General features: G+C 44.6%; 2 protein-coding genes across 2 annotated transcripts in view; one reads left to right on the top strand and one right to left on the bottom strand.

Moving 5' to 3' along the window:
• The window catches only part of UBE2O (ubiquitin conjugating enzyme E2 O), a 29,160-nt gene extending 26,826 nt beyond the window's left edge, over positions 1-2,334 (bottom strand). Inside the window, exon 1 of the mRNA XM_031059910.1 lies at positions 2,279-2,334. Coding sequence (XP_030915770.1) covers positions 2,279-2,290 — 12 coding nt within the window. The 5' untranslated portion in view covers positions 2,291-2,334. The remainder of the gene's footprint in view (positions 1-2,278) is intronic.
• A 631-nt stretch (positions 2,335-2,965) lies between these two features.
• Positions 2,966-19,510, top strand: part of AANAT (aralkylamine N-acetyltransferase) — a 46,220-nt gene continuing 29,675 nt past the window's right edge. Inside the window, exon 1 of the mRNA XM_031059909.1 lies at positions 2,966-3,034. Coding sequence (XP_030915769.1) covers positions 2,966-3,034 — 69 coding nt within the window. The remainder of the gene's footprint in view (positions 3,035-19,510) is intronic.

Here is a 19,510-nt window from a genome sequence, read left to right as displayed (position 1 = left end):
TTTCCCTCAGAGCTGTTTTCTAATAAGAGGATCTTTACACCACCCTTATTCCTTTGTTTAAAAATAACAGCATAGCCCAGAATTCTTTGAAGCAACAAAATCCAGGTGTCTGACAGATTACAGACCTACTTCTTACCTTTTCCCCAAATTAGCATATCATCTGGAAAAATTACCTCTGCCACTTCTCCTGCTTCTCATCCAGCTGGATTAGACTTTCAGGCCCAACTGCATTCAGTGAAAATGATCTCATTTTATGCATTTCCCCCTGAAGCAGTCTTTTCCCACACTCAGTGCTCAATGAGAAGTACATGGATTTTGACTCAGCTCTCCTCTCTTGAGGAACAGAGGATTTTGAGTCCTTCTGGCTCAAGGTTAAAAACAAGCCCTAAGAGAGTGTGTTGAATACAGAATAAGTTCCACATTCTCCACTTGCCAGGCCAACTGGCGCAGGGCAACCATCCCACATCCTGAATTTGGCAGGCTGACACTTGCAGGTTTTCTATTTTAAAAGCTCCTGTAATTTTTGGAAATATATCTGTTAGCAAGTAAAGGTTTTCTTTGGAAAAAAGGGGGCTTATTGTTTAATTTACCCCACTAACATTTAGAAACATTTGAGGCTGAGGACATGTAAGTCATCCTCAGATTTGTTATGCTTTTCAACAGAGAGAAGAAATTGAGTTATAATTTCACCATTCCATCAATTAAAAAAAATGAAATTACTGGGCACAAGGGTCAAGCAAATACCATTATTTAAACATGCAAACCAACAAAAATGAATGTGCAAGACAACTGCTGGGTACATATCTACCAAAGCATGTGCAGCAAGCCAGGGGAGCCAATTTCTGCTCAAATGAGAATGGAAATTGCAAACAAAAGCAGCACATCCATGTTTGCCAAGAGGAGAACAACCTGCTGTCCTGAAAGCTTAAAATGACTTTAAGAAGCATTGGATAACAAACAGCTGAGAGACAGGACTCAAAGCATCCCCCTGAGTGAGAAGAACACTGTGACAGCTCCAGCTGTGCCAGGTACAACACTGTTAAAAGCTCAAAATTCCAGTTTCTACCTGTTCATTGTTTTGGATGAGAACTCTTCCATAATGCTGCAGTTTTAGAAAAACATGTTGACTTCAAATTTCCACTTCAAACAACCATTAAATTTCTTAAGGAAATACTTTGCTTCAGCAATTTTCAAATTATTATTCAAGCTTCTCATTCCTTTTTTTTTCCCTTTGTAATATTCTGTGAAAAAGGGGGTGGGTTTACTTTTATTAATTGACAAAAAAGGCTTTATTTAAAAATAACAACAACCCAAACAAGCCAGACAGGTCAGAGAATAGTCTTCTCTGTCCCTGTACCAGGCTGCACACCATGTGGTGCAACTGCAGCAGTTAGTGGCCAGCTGCTTCCTTCAGCACAGCCTTGGTAGCCACATTGCGGGAAGCAAGTCAAGAGAAGAAGAGGCAAACACATGGCAGGGCCATATGGCTCAGGGTTAGAGGTTAGCTCTGAGCCACAGCAAGAAATTACCAACCTTGCTGAGCTCCTAAAGAGTGCAAATCCCATCTGATCATCAATACTCAACAATCTCCCCAGTATTCCCTACATAAAACCCAGATCCACACATCTCTGATAGGCACAAGTGCCATACAGCTAGAACAGAGGGGCTGGGACATAGAACAGCATCCAGAAAGAGCAAAGGGAACAATTATCAGCTGCTGTTTAAGAACCAGCTTGCTTTCTGTCAACCTAGCTGTGTTGGATGCTCCAGCAGTGTTGGGTTTGCTCAATTTCTGGAAGAAGCTGGAAAAGATGCTGCTTACTGTAGATTGACAGGTGTGTCTGAAAATATTCCCTCCAAATTCTCTATCAGAGAAAACAGAGGCAAAGGTAAGCTGTGGAGCTGGGATCTGCCCCCACTCCAACCTCTCTGCTAGGTCTGGGAGAGCAGGTCCATAGTCCCCACAACTCATGGACTAATGTAAATTTTAATGGATTAATGTAAATTTTAATAATGGCAGGGTAGACAGGCTTCTTGTCTCCTTCCCTGACCATGCCCAGGACTGCTTGCTCAGGAGACCTTTGCAGATATGCAACTGTAGAGAGGCAGCCTTAGCAGATTTCCATTTTCACTGGAGGCAGCTAAGTCCATCCAACACACTAAATATAGAACATGCTCAAAGCATCACTGTCCAGCTCCATTCAGGCAATTTGGCAAGTCCTAGAAATCCATGCAGCAGTATCACAATCAAAAAGGACAAAGGAAAAAAAGCACTTACACTGGAGCTCATGTGTCTGACCACATCTCGAGGGACCACTGAGCGATCTTCAAGTTTCAGCTAAGGAGAGAGAGAGAGAGACATTGGCTTTAGTGCTGACCCCAGATGATATTCAGTCAGAAATAACATGACAAATACAAATGCACAGTATCCCAATCCTCCAGACTGAGGAGGATTGCAGTGGAGGATGCTGAGGCACTTCCACACACAGAGTTAATCCCCTTGGCACAGTTGCAAAATCCAGTTGACAGATCTGACATCAGCAACCAGGGGATCCATCCATGACTGTGCTCTAAGTCAGCAGACACATCAAAAAGGGTGCAGACATTGACTCATTCATCCCCTCAAGTCTCCCTCTCCTCTCCCTCTGCCTGCACCACGCATTATTTCCTACCCACATCCAGTTTATGTAGCACAGAAGACAGAATGAAGCAGCACATCACACCATAGCTCTGTGTCTCATCCTGCACATTTTTCACCCAAGATACTCCCAAATATCTCTGGAAAGCCTGTTTGGCTTGGGACACAAAGCAAGGTCCTGTACAGTAAGAAGTCTTGGCTGGCAGGGGAATAAGTGACAAATCCACTGCAAGAAGCACTTGTCTTGGGAAAAAAAGGAAAAGAAATGGCTGTTTCTGCACTTAGAAGCTCTCAGGTACACACAGGTAACAAAACATCAATAAGACCATGGGTAAAGTCAAAGCACTGCTTACTCCAGCTCCTGCTAAAGCACTTGCTGGCAAAGAGCTCGTTCTGGTAACAAAGGATGTGGTTGGAACATCCTTATGTACCCTACAGCAGCTCACACAGACCTGTGGGCACCAGGAGCGCTCCTGGAAAGGGAATGGATCACTTGATGGATCTCCAGTGATCAACCAAGTGATGTCCCTCCAAAAGTGGCCCTTCATTCAGCTGTTCCAGTGACCTCAAGACTACTTGCAGGCTATTTCATTAAGTGTTTTCAACAAGCTTCAAACTACAAAATGCAGCTGTCATTGAACACACTGGAATGCTACATGAGGGATGATGTCCTACTGAGGCCACAAAGCTGAACTCCAATTTCAGGCTTGCTCAGCCTCCCAGCAATTCAGCTAAAATCTCCCTCTGCTCAACAGGGAGAAGCCTCATCTGCATTTCAGTGGTCCAGAAGTTATTTGCATTGGTACATCACTGAGCCCTGCAAACACACTCATTACACCCCCTGTGCTCTGGGAAGTGCCACATGAATGCACCATCAGGGACAGAGCCTCTCTCACGTGTCACTTGCAGAACCAGCTGTGCCACTGCTGCTGCATCCCTGGCTTTTCCTTGTTCATCCCAGCTTGAACTCCACTGTGCCCCGTCAGCATTTCATCCTAACCCACTCCCTGGCTTACAGCCTGCTTTACCAAATTAGACAAATCTATAATCCAAGAACAGGACCTGAGTATTTATCATCTTCTTGACTGTGTGTTTCAGTAAGAGGGGAAGAGACCCAGCCAGGCAGGCTTTTAGACCCAACTTCTGCAGTCAGAACCACACTGGAGTGGGGAAAGCTGAAGCCCACAGCACATTTCCAGATTGTAGAAGTGTTTTCACTGCCTCCCACATCCCACTGTGGTATATAGATAGACATCAATTTTTACACAGCTTTCTAAAATTATTTGTTAAAGTAAGTACTGTATAGGCAGCCTTTTAAAATCCAGAATCAGGCTGCAACATTTACATTCCAGTAAGTACTCAAGCATGAGCAGCAGTTTGGGTACTGTAGCTGAAGTATTCTCACTGCACAGCTCCAAGTGTATGATGATACTTTAATTTCAAAATGCATTAGAGCTTAAATTGATGCATTATGTTTCAACACATCACTCAGGCACACTGTTCCCTATGATGCAGCCTCTGAAGAACCCAGATCATGAAGATGATTCGATGTTACCCAGCAGCAGCAGCAGCAATATCTTTGGGTTACTCAATGCTGGTAAATCCCAGAAGCTGTCGATCAGCAGCATTCCCATTTTGTGATCCTTCCTCAAGAATATAATCATACAAATTCTTCCCAAAGCAAAGCATAAAACTTCCTCTACAGGGGGACTATATTTAACCTATTTTCAGGTCTCTTGGCTTTTAAAGGCAGCACTATTTTCAGCTTCATGTGCCAGACCCACCTGTCTCAGTGGCAAGAAAAACCAAGCCAAGGAGCAGGCAGAAAGCCAGCATCAACAATAAATACTTCACAGGTCTGTCATGTCACAAAAGGCTCAAACCCCACAAGAAACCCAACCAGAGTGAGCAGAAGGAATGGCTGCTGATGAACACAAGAGTTCAGTGATTCCTCCTGTCCTCTATCATACCCAGAGCAATGTGATCATCAACTGATGGACAGCCCCCTCCCTCAGCACTGAGGGAATTCTGTTGCAGAAGCACTTTTAAAATAGGTCCTCACAGTTGCTATATTTACCTCTATGAAAGTCAGTATTAACATGGCTGGGTTTGTGTTCTAGCCATGTGCCTCAGTAATAGCCCCAAGAATGAGAAATAGCAGTTTCCCAGAGATGCTCTGAGGAATCCTGTGCTCCTGTATGCCAAGCTGAGCTCCCTCCTCAAATGCAAGCTGCGTTTTCTGTTGCTTTTTAAAAAATAAATTCACTATTACAAATGTTAAATAAGGCAAACCAAAGACACCCATCACTACACAAACATTTTACCCTGGTGAAGAGGGTGACACACTCAGCCTGGGGTCAGTTAGGTTCCTTAGGGCCTCGACTGCAAAAAAGTGGCAGAACAGCTCTGGCCCCTATTTATTTCCTTTGCTATTCAGGTGCTCAGCACTGAATCAGTGCCTGAGCTCCACAGCAAATTTACTCATCAAAAGGCAGCAGCTGCAATCTGAAGAACACCTGATACTTTAGCAGGGCTGATGATGCTCTCAAACCACACACAGCAGGAGGAGTACACAAATTCTGATTTTCTGCATAAAGAACAAGCACCAACAGGAACACATTCCCCTTCTCAGCTGAGTCATTTCACCTCAAACAAAATAAGGGAGCCATCAGGGCTCACACCTGGAACTGGGCAGCCTGGGAAAGGACGCTTCCACTGAACATTAGCTCATTAAGCCTTGGGAGCCTTCTGCTTTCATCCACTTGCCTCATTTTTTATTACAAACTTGTCATTTGAAACGAAATCTTTGTGGTTTGGGTTTTGTTTGTTTAAACTAACAGCAGAGGTTGAGAGAGATGTCTGTGACAGAAAACTGTATTCCCACTTTAGCAAACAATTTGGCAGTGAGGTGCAAACATCCCCAGGCAGGGGTGGGCTAAACTCCCACTGTAACTCTGGGTTTAATCCCTCCCTTGAACAAATGCAAGATATGGTGCCAATTTTCCTCTCCAACAGCTCCCTGCTGACAAGAGCTCAAAACCAGAACAATTTACTTTGATGATCTGGACTAGCCACAAATGCCAAATATTGTGGCAGGTAAATAAGGAACAATCACTGCTGAAGTTCACTGGCAAATAATATGGGAGTTGCTGGGATTGATATAGGGACAAGCAAGCCCTGGGGGGTGTGAATCCAAACAAACTGAGTACTGGAGATACTCAGTAGTGGTTTAAATCCCTGGTCTCTCTCTGTATAACTAAAGCAGAGCTTTAACTCAATAATTAGCAATTTAGGTTTGTTGTAACATCATTGGTACCCAGCAGTGGACAAAATCACTCCCACACCGGTATCACCATCCCTCAGAATGTTTTATCCAACAAAGGAGAAAGGACAATTCATTCACACTTACTGCCAGCACATCCTTTCCGTTCCTATTCCAACAGTTTCTTTTCTGCATGGGGCAGGAGTGTTGGTGTTTCACTTTAGGAGAAACAGAAGGTGGTAACTCTGCCTGCCAACAGCATTTTGGTTTGCTACTGCCACATTGCACTGCAGGTAAACAATACTGTCACGGGAGGCAGGGATGAAAAAACTGTGCCCTGCTCCAAACATCCCAAGAACAGAAGGTGGGGACAAGTTAAACCCAGACAGGAACCTGAATGCATCAACACACAGTCCTTGGTTGTTCAGTCTCAAACATGCCAGGACACACCTTCCTTCAGAGGGGGCTGACTGCTGAGCCGCATTGCAGGTCCATCCCACACTGGGACACCAGGAAGGACGGGAGACCCTGGCACTGAGACTCAGCACTCAGATGTGGGGGCACACCTTCCACCTGGATCAGTCCTGGCTTTACAGCTGCATGTGTGCTCATGCTCAGCTGCCCAGCAACACAGAGCACCCTGGCTCAGTGAAGAGAGGGCACCTGATGCAGTACAATGCCTGCCAATGCCAGCTCCCTGTGTTAAAGTTCATGCTTGGCCAGTGCTGTCTCAGATTCTGGAGCAGCTGAGGGAGCTGGGGAGGCTCAGCCTTGAGGAAAGCAGGCTCAGGGGAATCTCTTCCTTCTCTGCAACTCCCTGATAGAAGCTGTAGCCAGGTGGGGGTCAGGCTCTTCTCCCAAGTAACAAGACAAGAAGAAGCAGCCTCACATTGTGCCAGGAGAGCTTTAGACTGGATATTAGGAAAAATTTCTTCATCAAAAGGGCTGTCAAGCACTGGCATGAGGAAGTGGCAGAGTCACCGTCCCTGGAGGGATTTAAAAGATGTGCAGCTGTAACACCTGGGGACATCATTTAGTGGTGGGTTTGGCAATGCTGAGTTAATGGCTGAACTCAAAGGTCTTGTCCAACCTGAAGAACAGCAGTGTCTGACCAATAAAGAATGACATTTGCTCAAGGATGACAGTGTGATCCCACAGCCTCTACCTCCAACGCAATCACTGTGGTGACAACATCACTTTCTATTCCAGACACATCCTGAATTTCATCCTCCAAAACAAGAGCTCTGGAAATAAGCTCTGCAGATGGAGGAGAAAAAGCAGCACACACACAGTGGTATCTGCTTATAAAAACGAAAATACAAGGCACCACAAAAAAAATGGAGGAAAGCACAATGCTGGATGTGAAACTCTGTAGGTTGACCTGAACTGCTGATGATGGTTGAGATGTTCATCCAGCTGACTCAGAAGTGAATTATCTGTTATGAAAGCTGCTTCTGCCTCTTGACTTAAACAAGGACTTGGACAGCAGTGGCCACCACAAGGGCAGAGAGGCCAGGCTGTGACCTGCACAGACCTGTCACTTCTGCTCAGTCTGGGCTACTTGCCCATCTCACAGGTCCCAACCCTCCCCCTGCACATCTTGTGTAACTGATCTCATTTCAAGCACTGCTCCCAGGCTCTGCACCTACAACTGTAAGCAAAAATGGTAAAAAAAGAAGAAATGACTTGTAATTTTGTGAAGCCTATTTTGAATTCTCTCAATGGGACTAAGAAAGAAAGTGTGAGGGGAAAAATAATAATGCCTTTTTTAGATGTATTATCATTTTCTGGCCTTCTTTTTACTCAAGTCAAGGTTTTATCCATAGAAAACATGTCACACTTGTCTTTTTGTGACAATGGACAAACATTGTGACGGAGGAGATATGAACTAGGTACCTGATTTCTATCCAACCTCAACATGTAGAACTTTAGACTCACACAGATGGAGGGGTTTTTTTTAAGCTGCACTGGAGAGTTCTCCTGGCAAGTCAATATCTGAAATGCTCTGGAGTTAAAAATTAATCCACTCCCTGGGACATTCCTCCAGGGTCACCAGGACTGTCACTCTCCTACAATCACCACATTAGCATTCTGTTTTGAATGGACAGCACCTACTTGAGAGCTTGGAAGTTGCCATGGAAACTTGTAACATCAATGCTCAGAAGAAGAAGAAACCCCACAGGTTAACAGCAAACCACAGGGAAAGCAACTACTGCAGCAACAGGTAACAAGGCAAGACAGACCTCTGCACACCTCAGTACCACATTCCATAACCAGGTAAAGCTAAACCCAACTGCCTGGTGCTGGGAAAAGGTAAAACCTTGATTCACTGAGCTGACAGACTCCTTGGAGGAATTTTGAAAGACCTAGACAGTCTCTCAGCACCTGAAACAGGACATGATGTACCACAGCTCCCATACCTGGTTTCTAAACCCAAAAGCAAACAGATCCTTTTCTCCTCCAGTCCTGAAGCTGTGGCTTGGAAACCTCCACCAGATGCACTGGGTTGTGACTGGGACCACTGCCAGGCTCCTACTGGAGGTTAAGAGGAAACTTCCTTACTACATGAAGCAGCTCCTGGCCACCAGCAGCCCCAGGCACTAGGAGAAAACAGAGCAGCTTCAGAGCTGCCTTGGCACTGGAAGGGCTCTGGGGTGGGTGCTCATGGAAATGGGCAGGAGGGAGCACAACTGGCAGCAGCCAACCCAACTCAGCATCCCCCAGTTAATATTTTTTTAACTCTAAGGTCTGATTACACACCCAAACAGCTAAAACAGTAGTGTAGCAATCAACTCAACACAAGCTGTTTTTATTTTAAATCTAGATGAGGTGTCTAAAAAAGCAAGTCAGCTGTCCAAATATAGCATGGATACACCAAGTTAGATGACAAAGGTTCAGAAATTCAATGACCCAGAAGATCCGAAGCCAAGATATTTTAATATCTTTTCAGTATCAACACATTACCAATGGCATCACATACTACTGTTGGAAAAATATGTTCCATATCCAAAGTTCACCTCCAGTGAAAGATTTGTGTTACATTGATCAGATTGCATTGCACATAAGCAGTTGTGAAAAACAAGGAGAGAAGAAAAAGCAACAGCAGAGAATCCCCTGGAAGCTCAGAGCTGATTCACACTGTGACATTTAAACTGGCACATGTTGCTTCACTTCTAACTGGAGTTTTCCAGCTACACTGGGTTTTTATGGGAAAGAAAGATGGGCAAATGGGACAGAAGACACTAACAGAAACTTAAGACTCCTGAGAACTAAAATTCTACTACCCAGAACAGCTGAACAATGAGCTATACAATACAGAGGTTTTTAAAAACAACCCTTGAGGGATACAGCTGCAAAAATATGAAAATAAATCTTTTGCACTGATTGGTACAAAAGTTCTGCCTGTGACACCTCCTGGCTACTCCTACATGGCAAGCAAAGTAGTCTGTGGTTCTTCCAGACAAAAAATTCGAAGTCTCAGGAGGCTGTGGAGACTCCTGCATTACTTACAGAAGAACTATACCCTTCTGGGGCAAGGTCTAAACCTTCACTTGCAGAAATATTACATGTCAGAGTAGCTTGTGGCTTCCTACAGCAGCAGAGAACTGATCACTGCTCTGCCACATAACTCACACCTTTAATTCACAGGATGGTTTGGGTTGGAAAAGACTTTAAAACCATCTCATTCCACCCTTGCCATGGGCAGGGACACCTTCCACTATTCCAGGTTGCTCCAAGCCCCATCCAACCTGGCCATAAACACTTCCAGGATGGGGCAGCCACAGCTTCTCTGGGCAACCTGTAGACACATGGAGATTTTCACCCATTTCACTTTAGCATCAGTCTGCATTTTTATAATACCATGATATTGCTTGTCATCTGAAAGCACTCAAAGAATGACAAAAGGAGAAAATATTTAAGTTACTTAGGAATTGCATCAGGAGATTAAAAATTTGTTCAAATATGAACAGCTGAACTAACTCTGAAGGGCCTTGAGTGACTCAGGAACACACAGCTCCTCTGGTTTGGTCAAAGCAAGGGAAGGACAGTGAGCAGGATCTTTGTTTTCTGTATTCTGTACAAGAGTCCAAAAGCTTGCTCATGAGGCTGCTTTGGGCAGTGCAAAACATCCCTGTGTGAAAGGTGAGGTTGATGATTAACTTCAGGTACAGAAGGACAGCACAGGGGTAGGCAGTGGGGGTGCCAAAATGCTCCCCTGATCTAAAATAGATGTTATGGAACACTTCACAGAGGCTAAGATGAAACCAAGACAGCTTTGCATCACGGCAGCTCTACCTGCAGGCAGCCACCTGATCACAGATTACAATTCTTTTGTTCATGCAACCAGCAGCTCTGAATCTGCCAATCATCCACAGCAGCACAAACTGAGATTCACCACTAAGCCAACCCCAAGTAGTGCCTGTTACCTGCAAACTACAGTGGATTGATTGTACAGTTTGAACATAACTTTTTTTTCAGGAAACAAGAAAAAGGCATGGCCTAAAGCAGAATTTCCTAATTAGCTCATGAAGATTCCATCAGTAGGGATGAACACAGCAGTTTCCAGCCCCAGGCCAGCACAAACTAAAACACACTTGTCTGTCACCAGCTGAATGCCTACAAATCTCCACTCCCCCTGTACTAAGGGAACATGATTTTTTATCTAATTACACACAAATTGTACCCGGGGCTGCCAGAGCCAGGCAGCACCTGCCACCATGCAGAGCCACCGAGTAAACAACAGGAGAGTTCGTGGCAGGCAGCAAAGAAGAGAAGTCTCTGTGACACCCACAGGAGACCAAGCAACCTGATAAATGAGAGCCAGATCACTGCCTCCACATCACTGCTCCCTTTTGACACTGCCAGAGGTGCAGGGAGCCTTGGAACACAGCAGCTTCAAAATCCAGCTGTGTCATTAGTTCTGATAATCTCTCAGTGCTGTGAAGCCTCCCTGGGGACCTGCAGCTCTTGTAAGACAAAGTGACAGCTCTGTCATTTGTCTTTATGACATATTATGGAGACACAGAAACCTGAAGTCACTCAGTTGAGTCCCTTCCAACTGCAGGCTGAAGCTTCCTGAGTCTCCCCTATTTTCACATTGATCCCCAATGGACTTGTAGCTACTTTTGTTCCTGTTCATATTTCTGACCACAAAAGCTATTTTTATTTTTGCCTTCCACATTATAAAGTACAAAACCCTTTCCACAGCAAAGTTCTGATCTTTCAGTCACAGCTAAACAATGCAGGATCTTCCCCTCCCAACAAATATCACCTTTGAGCCTCCTGGCAGAAAGACACTGAAATATTCTACTTTCCTTTGCCAAGAGGCAGAAATTAGTTTAAAAGTCTGAATAAATCAATGGATGAAACAAAATTTCACTGTAATTATAATGTGGGTAAATGCTGTGCTTTAGAGCAGAAGAATTTGGCTTTAACAGAAATCTTTTGCTAAGCAAAAGTAAACCTTCTACTTGGATTTCCCTTGTCCAAGAAGTGTATTTATTTTACTGACAACAAATCACTTCTGTGGTTCTGCATATTTATGTGACATTTTGGAAAACACTACAACACAGATTCCCTGGCCCAGTGAACACACCATTCTGAAAAAGAAGCACAAGGCAGTAGTTCAAGGGAAGGAAGATAAGACTACAGGAAGATTACTGGGTTGTTATTATTTAAAGGAAAATAAGTAGGTTGGGAGCATTTCCCAGAAGAGAGAATGTGGCTGGGAGAGAGGAGGATCCTGGAGGCAGACAAGCAAAGCTGCATAAACAACAGCCACTCTCAGCTTTTCAGTATCCTCAGCCTCACTTTTCTATCTGGTGTGAAATGCTTAACACCACCACCACCACACACTTACATGTGCCAGCCTGGGTTGGATACCTGAAAAAGGGGTAAAGCAGCAAAGACAACCTGGTAGCTAAAGAAAAAAAATTACAGAAGAATTTGAATTTTGCCAACCTTGTCACCAAGTGTTGTTTGTTCAAACAGCACATTCCATATAATCACTCCCATCAACCAATAACCAGGACTTTCATGAGAGAACACAATCAACTCCTGTGTCCGCAAAAAGGTTTGCAAAACTTTAGAGGAAATAAAAAAAATAAAGTAAAAATAATTCAGAAAGTGTGAACATAATAAGGCTCAGCATAAAGATATAGAAGGGTAAAGTTTAAAAGCACACGGCTATGACTAGAAAATATGTAAAGATTCTTTCAAGAGAAGATTTAGTGACTAGGAAGTTACTTAGAGTCCTACAGGGAATCTTTCAAATATGTCCCCAGTTACAAAATTTAATCTAAATGCTGGATTTTAGTTCTTAGCAACAGTTTTATGTAAAAAATGATCTCCCTTCTCAGTGTTTACAGTTCTTGCCTCATGTGCTCAGACTTCTTGTACAGCAGTTCTGGGAACATCAAGTGTTAAACAGAAAAGACAAAAGGATTATCTCCAGGTGCAATGTCCCCAAAAGCACAGATCATTACAGGACACCCCCTCCCACCTCCTTACAGTGAGATGGTTGAGTAAAGCAATACTGCTCTCCTATCACCTCTGCCCGAGTACTTGAGGAAAGCCTGACCAAGAGCAGTGCTCCAGCACCAGATGGCACTGTTACCTGAGGAAAACCACAGGAGACCAGAGTTACAGGCACAGGAGAAGCTGGCTGAGAGCAGTAAGCAGGAAAGTGGACAACATTTTGCCTATCCATCAGCCAGCATTGCTCACAGAGGCTGCCTCAACACTCCTGCAGTAAAGCCACAGCCAAACTACAGATCAGAGGCAGCAACTCCCAGGAAGAAACTGCTGTGAGAATCCAGCAGCTCCACAGAGCCCCAAGGCCCCCAAGTGTGTCAAGAGATGTCTGCTTCCAACAGGACCTAAGGAATGGCTGCAGAGACCCTGGTGAACATCTGACCATGCAGGTGAAAGCAATGGCTGGGCAGCTCTCCTGGCAGCATCTGATAAGCTCTAAGGGAGATGCATTTCACTGCTAGAGGAAACTCCCCTGAGGAGCTCACATGGATGCTGACACCATCCAGTGTGATAGGAAGAAGAGATTCCCATTTCAGTCTGGATTCCCAGGATTCCCAACAGCCCACTGTTTTAACTTGCCAGTTAAGCTGTGTTCCTCCCTGTGTGCAAAAACAGCCTGTCCAGTAGCTCTTTCATTTACCTGAAGCAGAAGAATTCCTCAAATTGTTGCCTTGGAGGGAGATGGCAGTCAATATGCAACAGGTTTTCCAGGTTCTTGCTGGACCTGGATGGATGGGGATGCCATCTGGACAGCATCAGCAGCACAGAAATTAGTCACTGGCCACTCTGAGCTGCATTTGGGGCACATGCCAGGTCTGGAGGAAAGAATGGGGTTGCTTAGATCTCCATCTGCCTTTCAGAGGATAAAAAAGATGCTATGAGAAAATCTGTGTGACTCTTGCTGGCCAATTCACTCCAGAGGCACAACAGTGTACCTCACCTTTCTACATCTTTGAGAGGAGAAGTAAAGAGTGCATCCATGAAAAATACTCTTTTGCTTCATATTCCTGGAGCAAAGCAGGGTGGTCTCTTCTTTTGCTGAGCTAAACTGGACTCTGCTGGGTTGGTGGTAACTCTCTGCTAGGGCACAAAGCATCCTCCTTCCCCTTTGCAATCAGGTCAGCAATGTGCAGGAGAAACTCCTCATTAGCCCACAGCAAAAAATCCACCTTGCAAAAACTGCCAGGGAACAACAAGAGGGAGACATATCAACAGAAAATCACCGTGTCTGCTTTCCAGCTGGTTAGCTCATTTGCTGCTGCTGTGAATACAAACCAGCCATTTAAATTAGCTTCTAATTGTTCACAATTATTCAGACACAGCATAACCTGCAAGCAGGAAGACGTCAGGCAAGTAGGAGAGAAAGAATGGTTTCAGATGCCTTGACAAGATTCACATATTCATGCCTTGCAAGTCTCACAGCCTGCCATCTCCAGCAATGCTGCCTCTCTCACAGACCCCCCAGATGTACACTTAGCATTGCAGAGGAATGAGATAATCCACGGGTGTTCCTACACTTCAGGTCTCTACTCTTTCTTGCTCCCATTTTTGGACTGGTTCAAAAATTAAACCAATAATATTTTGGTCTACCCCAGTCGTTTACAGTCTCTGCACACACAGGCAGTTTAAGCAACACTATTTATAAAGCTGCTTAAAATTCTGGCCACAGCCAGAGCTCTTTGATAGGATGTCAGCCATGCGACACCCGAACGTAGGAGGTTGACACAGGATGGTTAGTGTAATACAGCCCACTCTCCTTTCCCTTTCTTTCACCCAGAGCCTCCACTACCACCCTCACAGGAGTCCCTTCCCCCCACAATTACTGCAATTTTCTCTCCTAGGGAAGATATTAGTGTGTTATCCTTAAATCCCTAGTGTGCCTGTTTTAGTTTACATATGAGACTCAATGCAAGTCCAGTCTGCAGGTCAAATTACTTTAAGGGACTGAGTCCAGACATAGCTTAAAGAAAAAATCCCCTCACATTCAGACCTGTCTGGATCCAGAGCTAGAGCATTGCCACAGAGCTAAAATACTCAAATAGGTCTAGAAACTTCAGCAAATTTAATAAACTTGAGCAAGAATATTTTATCAAGTACAGAATCTCCTAGAGGAGACAAAATAACCCTGAAAAGCAATGTATAAATAGCTGTAGTTGAAAGCACAGCAAATGCTGTGTCATGCCACATTCCCAAGTCAATCCCAGGCAGTGAGTACACGAAGCTGCCCAGCCTCCCTTGCACCTTCTCTGAGGTTCATGCCTGCTCTGGAATCAGAGCATCCCCCTGGAGAAATATTGCTGGTTATCTCACATGCACACCACACTCCCCAAACACACTGCAGTGCCTCAGTGCTCTGTTACAGGAGGAACGCTGCATGGACAGACAGGCTGCCTGCAGCCCGAGGAGAGGAGGGAATGCAGTGGATTCCAGAGGCAGATCAGGACCTGGCTGGCTTAGCTAAGAAATACAGGATGCTCAGGCTGGCCTTGGGGGCACTTTCCACAGCCAGTGATTAAGAGCACGCTGGGGACACTCAAATTTAGCTGACAAGGAAACCAGTGGTGCTGTCTCCTCATGGGGCCACAGCCAGGGCAGAGGTCTGGGGTCACCTCACTCCCTCCTGGCACAGAGCAAAGGCAAACACTGCCTTAAGAGGTACAATAGCCAATGCTTGCTCCAAGGCAGAGCAAGCATTCAGAAAAGGCTTCCTGTTAAATAACACTCCTGAGCCAGCTGTATCCACTGTTAAGTCATACATTCCTTAAAAAAAAAAAAACAATCAATGCCTTTACATTCAGCTGAAACAACTGCTGGAACGCTAGAGAGAATCCACCCAAAATTCAGTGACAGCGTGGGTACCCCGTGCATGCATTTACTTCTGATAAACAGCAAAGCCACTCCCCCAGCTCACACTGCAGAAGAGTATGTGAATGCTACTGGGACAATGCAGCACAATTGCATCATTGCCCAAAAAACCTCAGCTGCATTTTCTATTCACTGAAAGGGTTTCAGTTATCCCCCACATACATAAATGCTGTATTGGCCATTACAGAAAGGAGGAGCAGCCCCTACTGAATACATACACCAAGCTACAGAAGCTCAGATATTTAATGACTGGATTTCTGCAACCCCTGCACTGTGACATCCCTTTCTGTGAGGGGTGGATCCACCACCTGCAGAATGGCTGGGGGAAGACCAAAACATCTCCCAGCCACAGCAGGTTTAATTCACTGCCTTCTGTTTATATACTCCATAATACAAAAGCAACCAACCTTCAATTCCTTTCAATAAATCTGAGAAAAATCTCAACAAGAACTGGTGACAGTTATGATGCAACAGAGACAGAAATATAAAAGCCCTGCAGTTTGACTTAATATCCCTGGAGCAAAGCCTTGTTTCTCTCCCCTTGCACAGGTAAGTCCACTGGACTGACTTTTTCTTCCTTCCCATCTCAGCCAGAGCACAAAGCTTTCAACACCATATTTAAAACTCATCAATGTCATCATAACAACATTCTTGTATCATTTTGCCTTCAGGTGTTTTCTTGGCTGACTTCTAAACCATTTACTGGAAGCTCTCCAGATTCTGCCAGCAGCCTGAGACAACACAGCAGAACATCCAACATCCACATGGAAACACCACTCTCCTCTCCACATTACTCTGCAGGTTCAGTTATTCAGCAGCATATTTGATGTGGCAATAATTCAAGCTTATAGCCCAGGGAATCTTCTTTTCTCCCCATCTCCTCCTTGGGAACTAAGCAACCAAGCAGCACATCTAGAGATGGCTCAGAGAACTCATCCAGCCCCTGGTGTCAGTAAACACTCACAGCAGTGGCACAGGAACCACAGGAGTAATCAAGCCAGATGTTCCCTGGTTTTGTACAATGCACACACAGTTCCAATTCTAAACCTGCTCAAAGGTAGATTATTAAGTTCTCCTCTACACATCTTTTAAGGCAAAATCCTTTCTATGTGCATTAATCCTTGCCAGTGTTGTTTTCCTCTGGACATAACATACACACAGCTACAAAATTCCTGTAGGAATACATCTTTATGCTCCTCTGCTCTGCACAGTCTCTACAACAGCTATAAACCAACAGCTACAGAGCAATCACAAATTACTGGGAAAAATATCTCCCAAGACACTCAAATCCAGTTTTCAAGGAAGTCTTACATGTTTAGGAGACCCAGCATCTGAAGAGTCTCCAGGGGAGTAACATACTTCTAGACCAACCAGGAAGCTGTGAAATATTCCATTTTTAACAAGGGGAGTGTTTCTGAGAGACCTGGAACTGCCCCTTCACTAAAAACATTTCTGAAAGGTCACCTCTTACAGGCAAGCAAGGTGAGATTGATTGTTAGCAGAACTCACCTCAGAGCTGACTATTTCCCTATAAATGCCAAAGACTAAAGGCACAGGCTTTTCCAAACTGGAGTTTAAAACTGTTTTAAGGGATGCTTTGCTGCATCTTTCACCTTGCATATAGATCAGGAAGCTGCTCCTAGCAGGAAAATTTCTTTAGTGTCTTCTTGGCCCAATGTCACAAACATCACACAGTAACATCACCTGTAAGGTATTTCAGTGCAGAGCTGGTTAGAGAAGATGCTAAAACACGATTGGAGATGTCAAGTTTGACTTGGAAACTGTCAAGTGTTTCACATTTACAAAGTGCATTTGTTCCTCTCCTGTCCTTCCCATCCCTCCTTCAGATGTGCCAGCTCAGCCTAATGCCTGAGATGAGCCAAGGTCTTTCATCTAAAGCACCTTCCCTGCCTCTGTGGACTCTCAGGTGTAACCTAACTGGATGTAAGCAGCTCTACTGAGATGCCCTTAGAGGAGTAAGTGCTCACTCCAGACAGCACAGGCAAAAAGCACCAAAAGCCTGTTTGCCCAAAGTCAGCAGTTCTGCCACATGGCCAGGCAGTGAGAGGCTGTTTTTTCCCCCTCTAAAAAAAAGCATCCAGAGCATCTTTCAGAGCTGGGAGGTACCAGGTCCTAGCACAGTTGCAATACAGAGTCTTGCACTGTACCTAACAGCAAATATCTTAACCAAGAAAAAACACTAAGGATAAAAGATAAAGCTAATCCATTACAAAGCCACTGATCCTTGTCCTGGCAGTGGCTTGACTCCAAGTGCATGCTTTGTACATCTGGATGCTTTTGCATCTACACATCAAACAATAAAAAACAGTCTGGTGAACAACTGATCAATAGTCTCCTCTGCAAAATAAATTTTACCTTCTTAAGCCAAGCCTGTTACCCTTGACAGCAAGTCCCATATTTCCTGGAACTGTAATTCACTTGATGCCTACTTCCTAAAATTACCTTTTTTGAGGATATATTGCCATGCACATATACAGCAGATAAGTGGGTATTTTGCTTTAACACCAGATTCTGTTATGTGCTGTACATACATAACAAGGTCTTTGCTTTAATGACTTCAGCTATAAGAGAAGGATTTCAGCTCATCACAACCCCAGTGAAACACTGAGCCATAAACACAGGTAGAGCAGATTTGCAAACACTATAAAAACACCCTTGCAAGATGACTGAGAGGGCTCTGCTCCCCTGAGAGCGGGAAGAGTGCTCTGCCTCTTCCTACTCTGAAAAATGGAGATTAACTGAATCTGCCTTTACCCAGCACTGACAAAATGCCTCAGTGAGGACTGCTCTGAAAAGCCTTGAAACAGGGACAAAGCTGCAGGCCTGTGACTGAGGAAGGAATGACTGGACAGCAGATTTCAGAGTTGCTGAAGAGTCACATGGCATGAACTGAACAGCATCAGCACAACAGTAAGCAGAACTGCTCTGAGGTGCTGAGCCCCAGCCATGTTCTGGGAAGGATCCATGGGTTGATAAGCCTTAGGCTGCATTACATGGCCTGTCATTCCTAATTAAACACACAAACTAAGTTGCTCCTTAAAACTGCCCCTGCTCATTAATTGCCACTCTGCACTGCTCAGATGTGGCAGGCTCCTGAGCAGGAGATGTAATCCCCAGCAACAATTCCAACCAAGTCACACAAGGCACTGCCAGGACACTCCTATGCTTACAACAGTGATTTTTACTTTAAAAAGGTTGCTCAGCTTTGCAGGCATATGAAGGTACTGTGCCATCAGGCACTGAAATGCAGCAGCACTGGGGTTGAACAATGGTACCTATGAAAAACCAGGTGCACAGTTACACTGGGGACAATAACACACCAAGAAAATGGCACTTCTCACTGCAAAGGTGAACACTCTGCATATACTCAAGTATCTACTCATGTACTCAAGATACTGTCAAGATTAAAAAGTATTTTGAGTAAAAAAAAAAAAAAAAAACACAAAAGGGACACTTTTGCTAGGAATATGAAATGACCCACAAAATACAGAAAGCACCTGCTGCAGCAGAATCTTTACTGAAAAGTCCTCAACCATGAACATCTGCATAAAAACCACCAGCCTGAGGCTTGCTGCTGACAGGCATTCATCATCTTCCAGTCAGAATTTTTTGGGGGATACATCCCCTACCAGGTGTGCATTAGGTGGTCCCCTGCATGTTACAAAACATACCTTTGCAACAGAGTCAAGCAGTGACCAGAGCACCTCCTCCACCCCACACAGCCACTTCATTCCTGCATTGGGATTCATCTCTCATCACCCCAGAGCTCCTGTCTGGCTCAGACTGCCATGGATGCACTGTTACCTTTATCCTATCTGACACTTAACAGGGCCTCAAACCTCACTGCTCCTCTCCACCCTGGCCTTGGGCTCTGACACCAGAGAACCATGATTTGGACAGGAAAACGTGGCACACAGGAGGATGAACTGCTCAGGATGCCAACACTACAGCCTTAGGGATTCCAAGTGCCATGTCATTCAGTAGGGCTGAAGCTGCTGTTTAATTAGGCTTGTTTAATGAGTCATATTAAATAGCATATATATAAGACCAGGTTTTCTGTTTGTTCAAGGACCTCACTGGATTATTGTGGTGAAATGCTGCCACTACAATGGAGTAGCTTTTCATTTTATATACTTAACCATGACCTACATTCCTTTGCTCAAAGGATCCCCATCTCCAGAGAGAATGTG

Source organism: Geospiza fortis, unplaced genomic scaffold, assembly GCF_000277835.1.
Source record: "Geospiza fortis unplaced genomic scaffold, GeoFor_1.0 scaffold244, whole genome shotgun sequence".
NCBI classification, from domain to species: Eukaryota; Metazoa; Chordata; class Aves; order Passeriformes; family Thraupidae; genus Geospiza; species Geospiza fortis.
The sequence above is the reverse complement of the archived record's forward strand: the minus strand, read 5'-3'. Positions and strand labels throughout refer to the sequence as shown.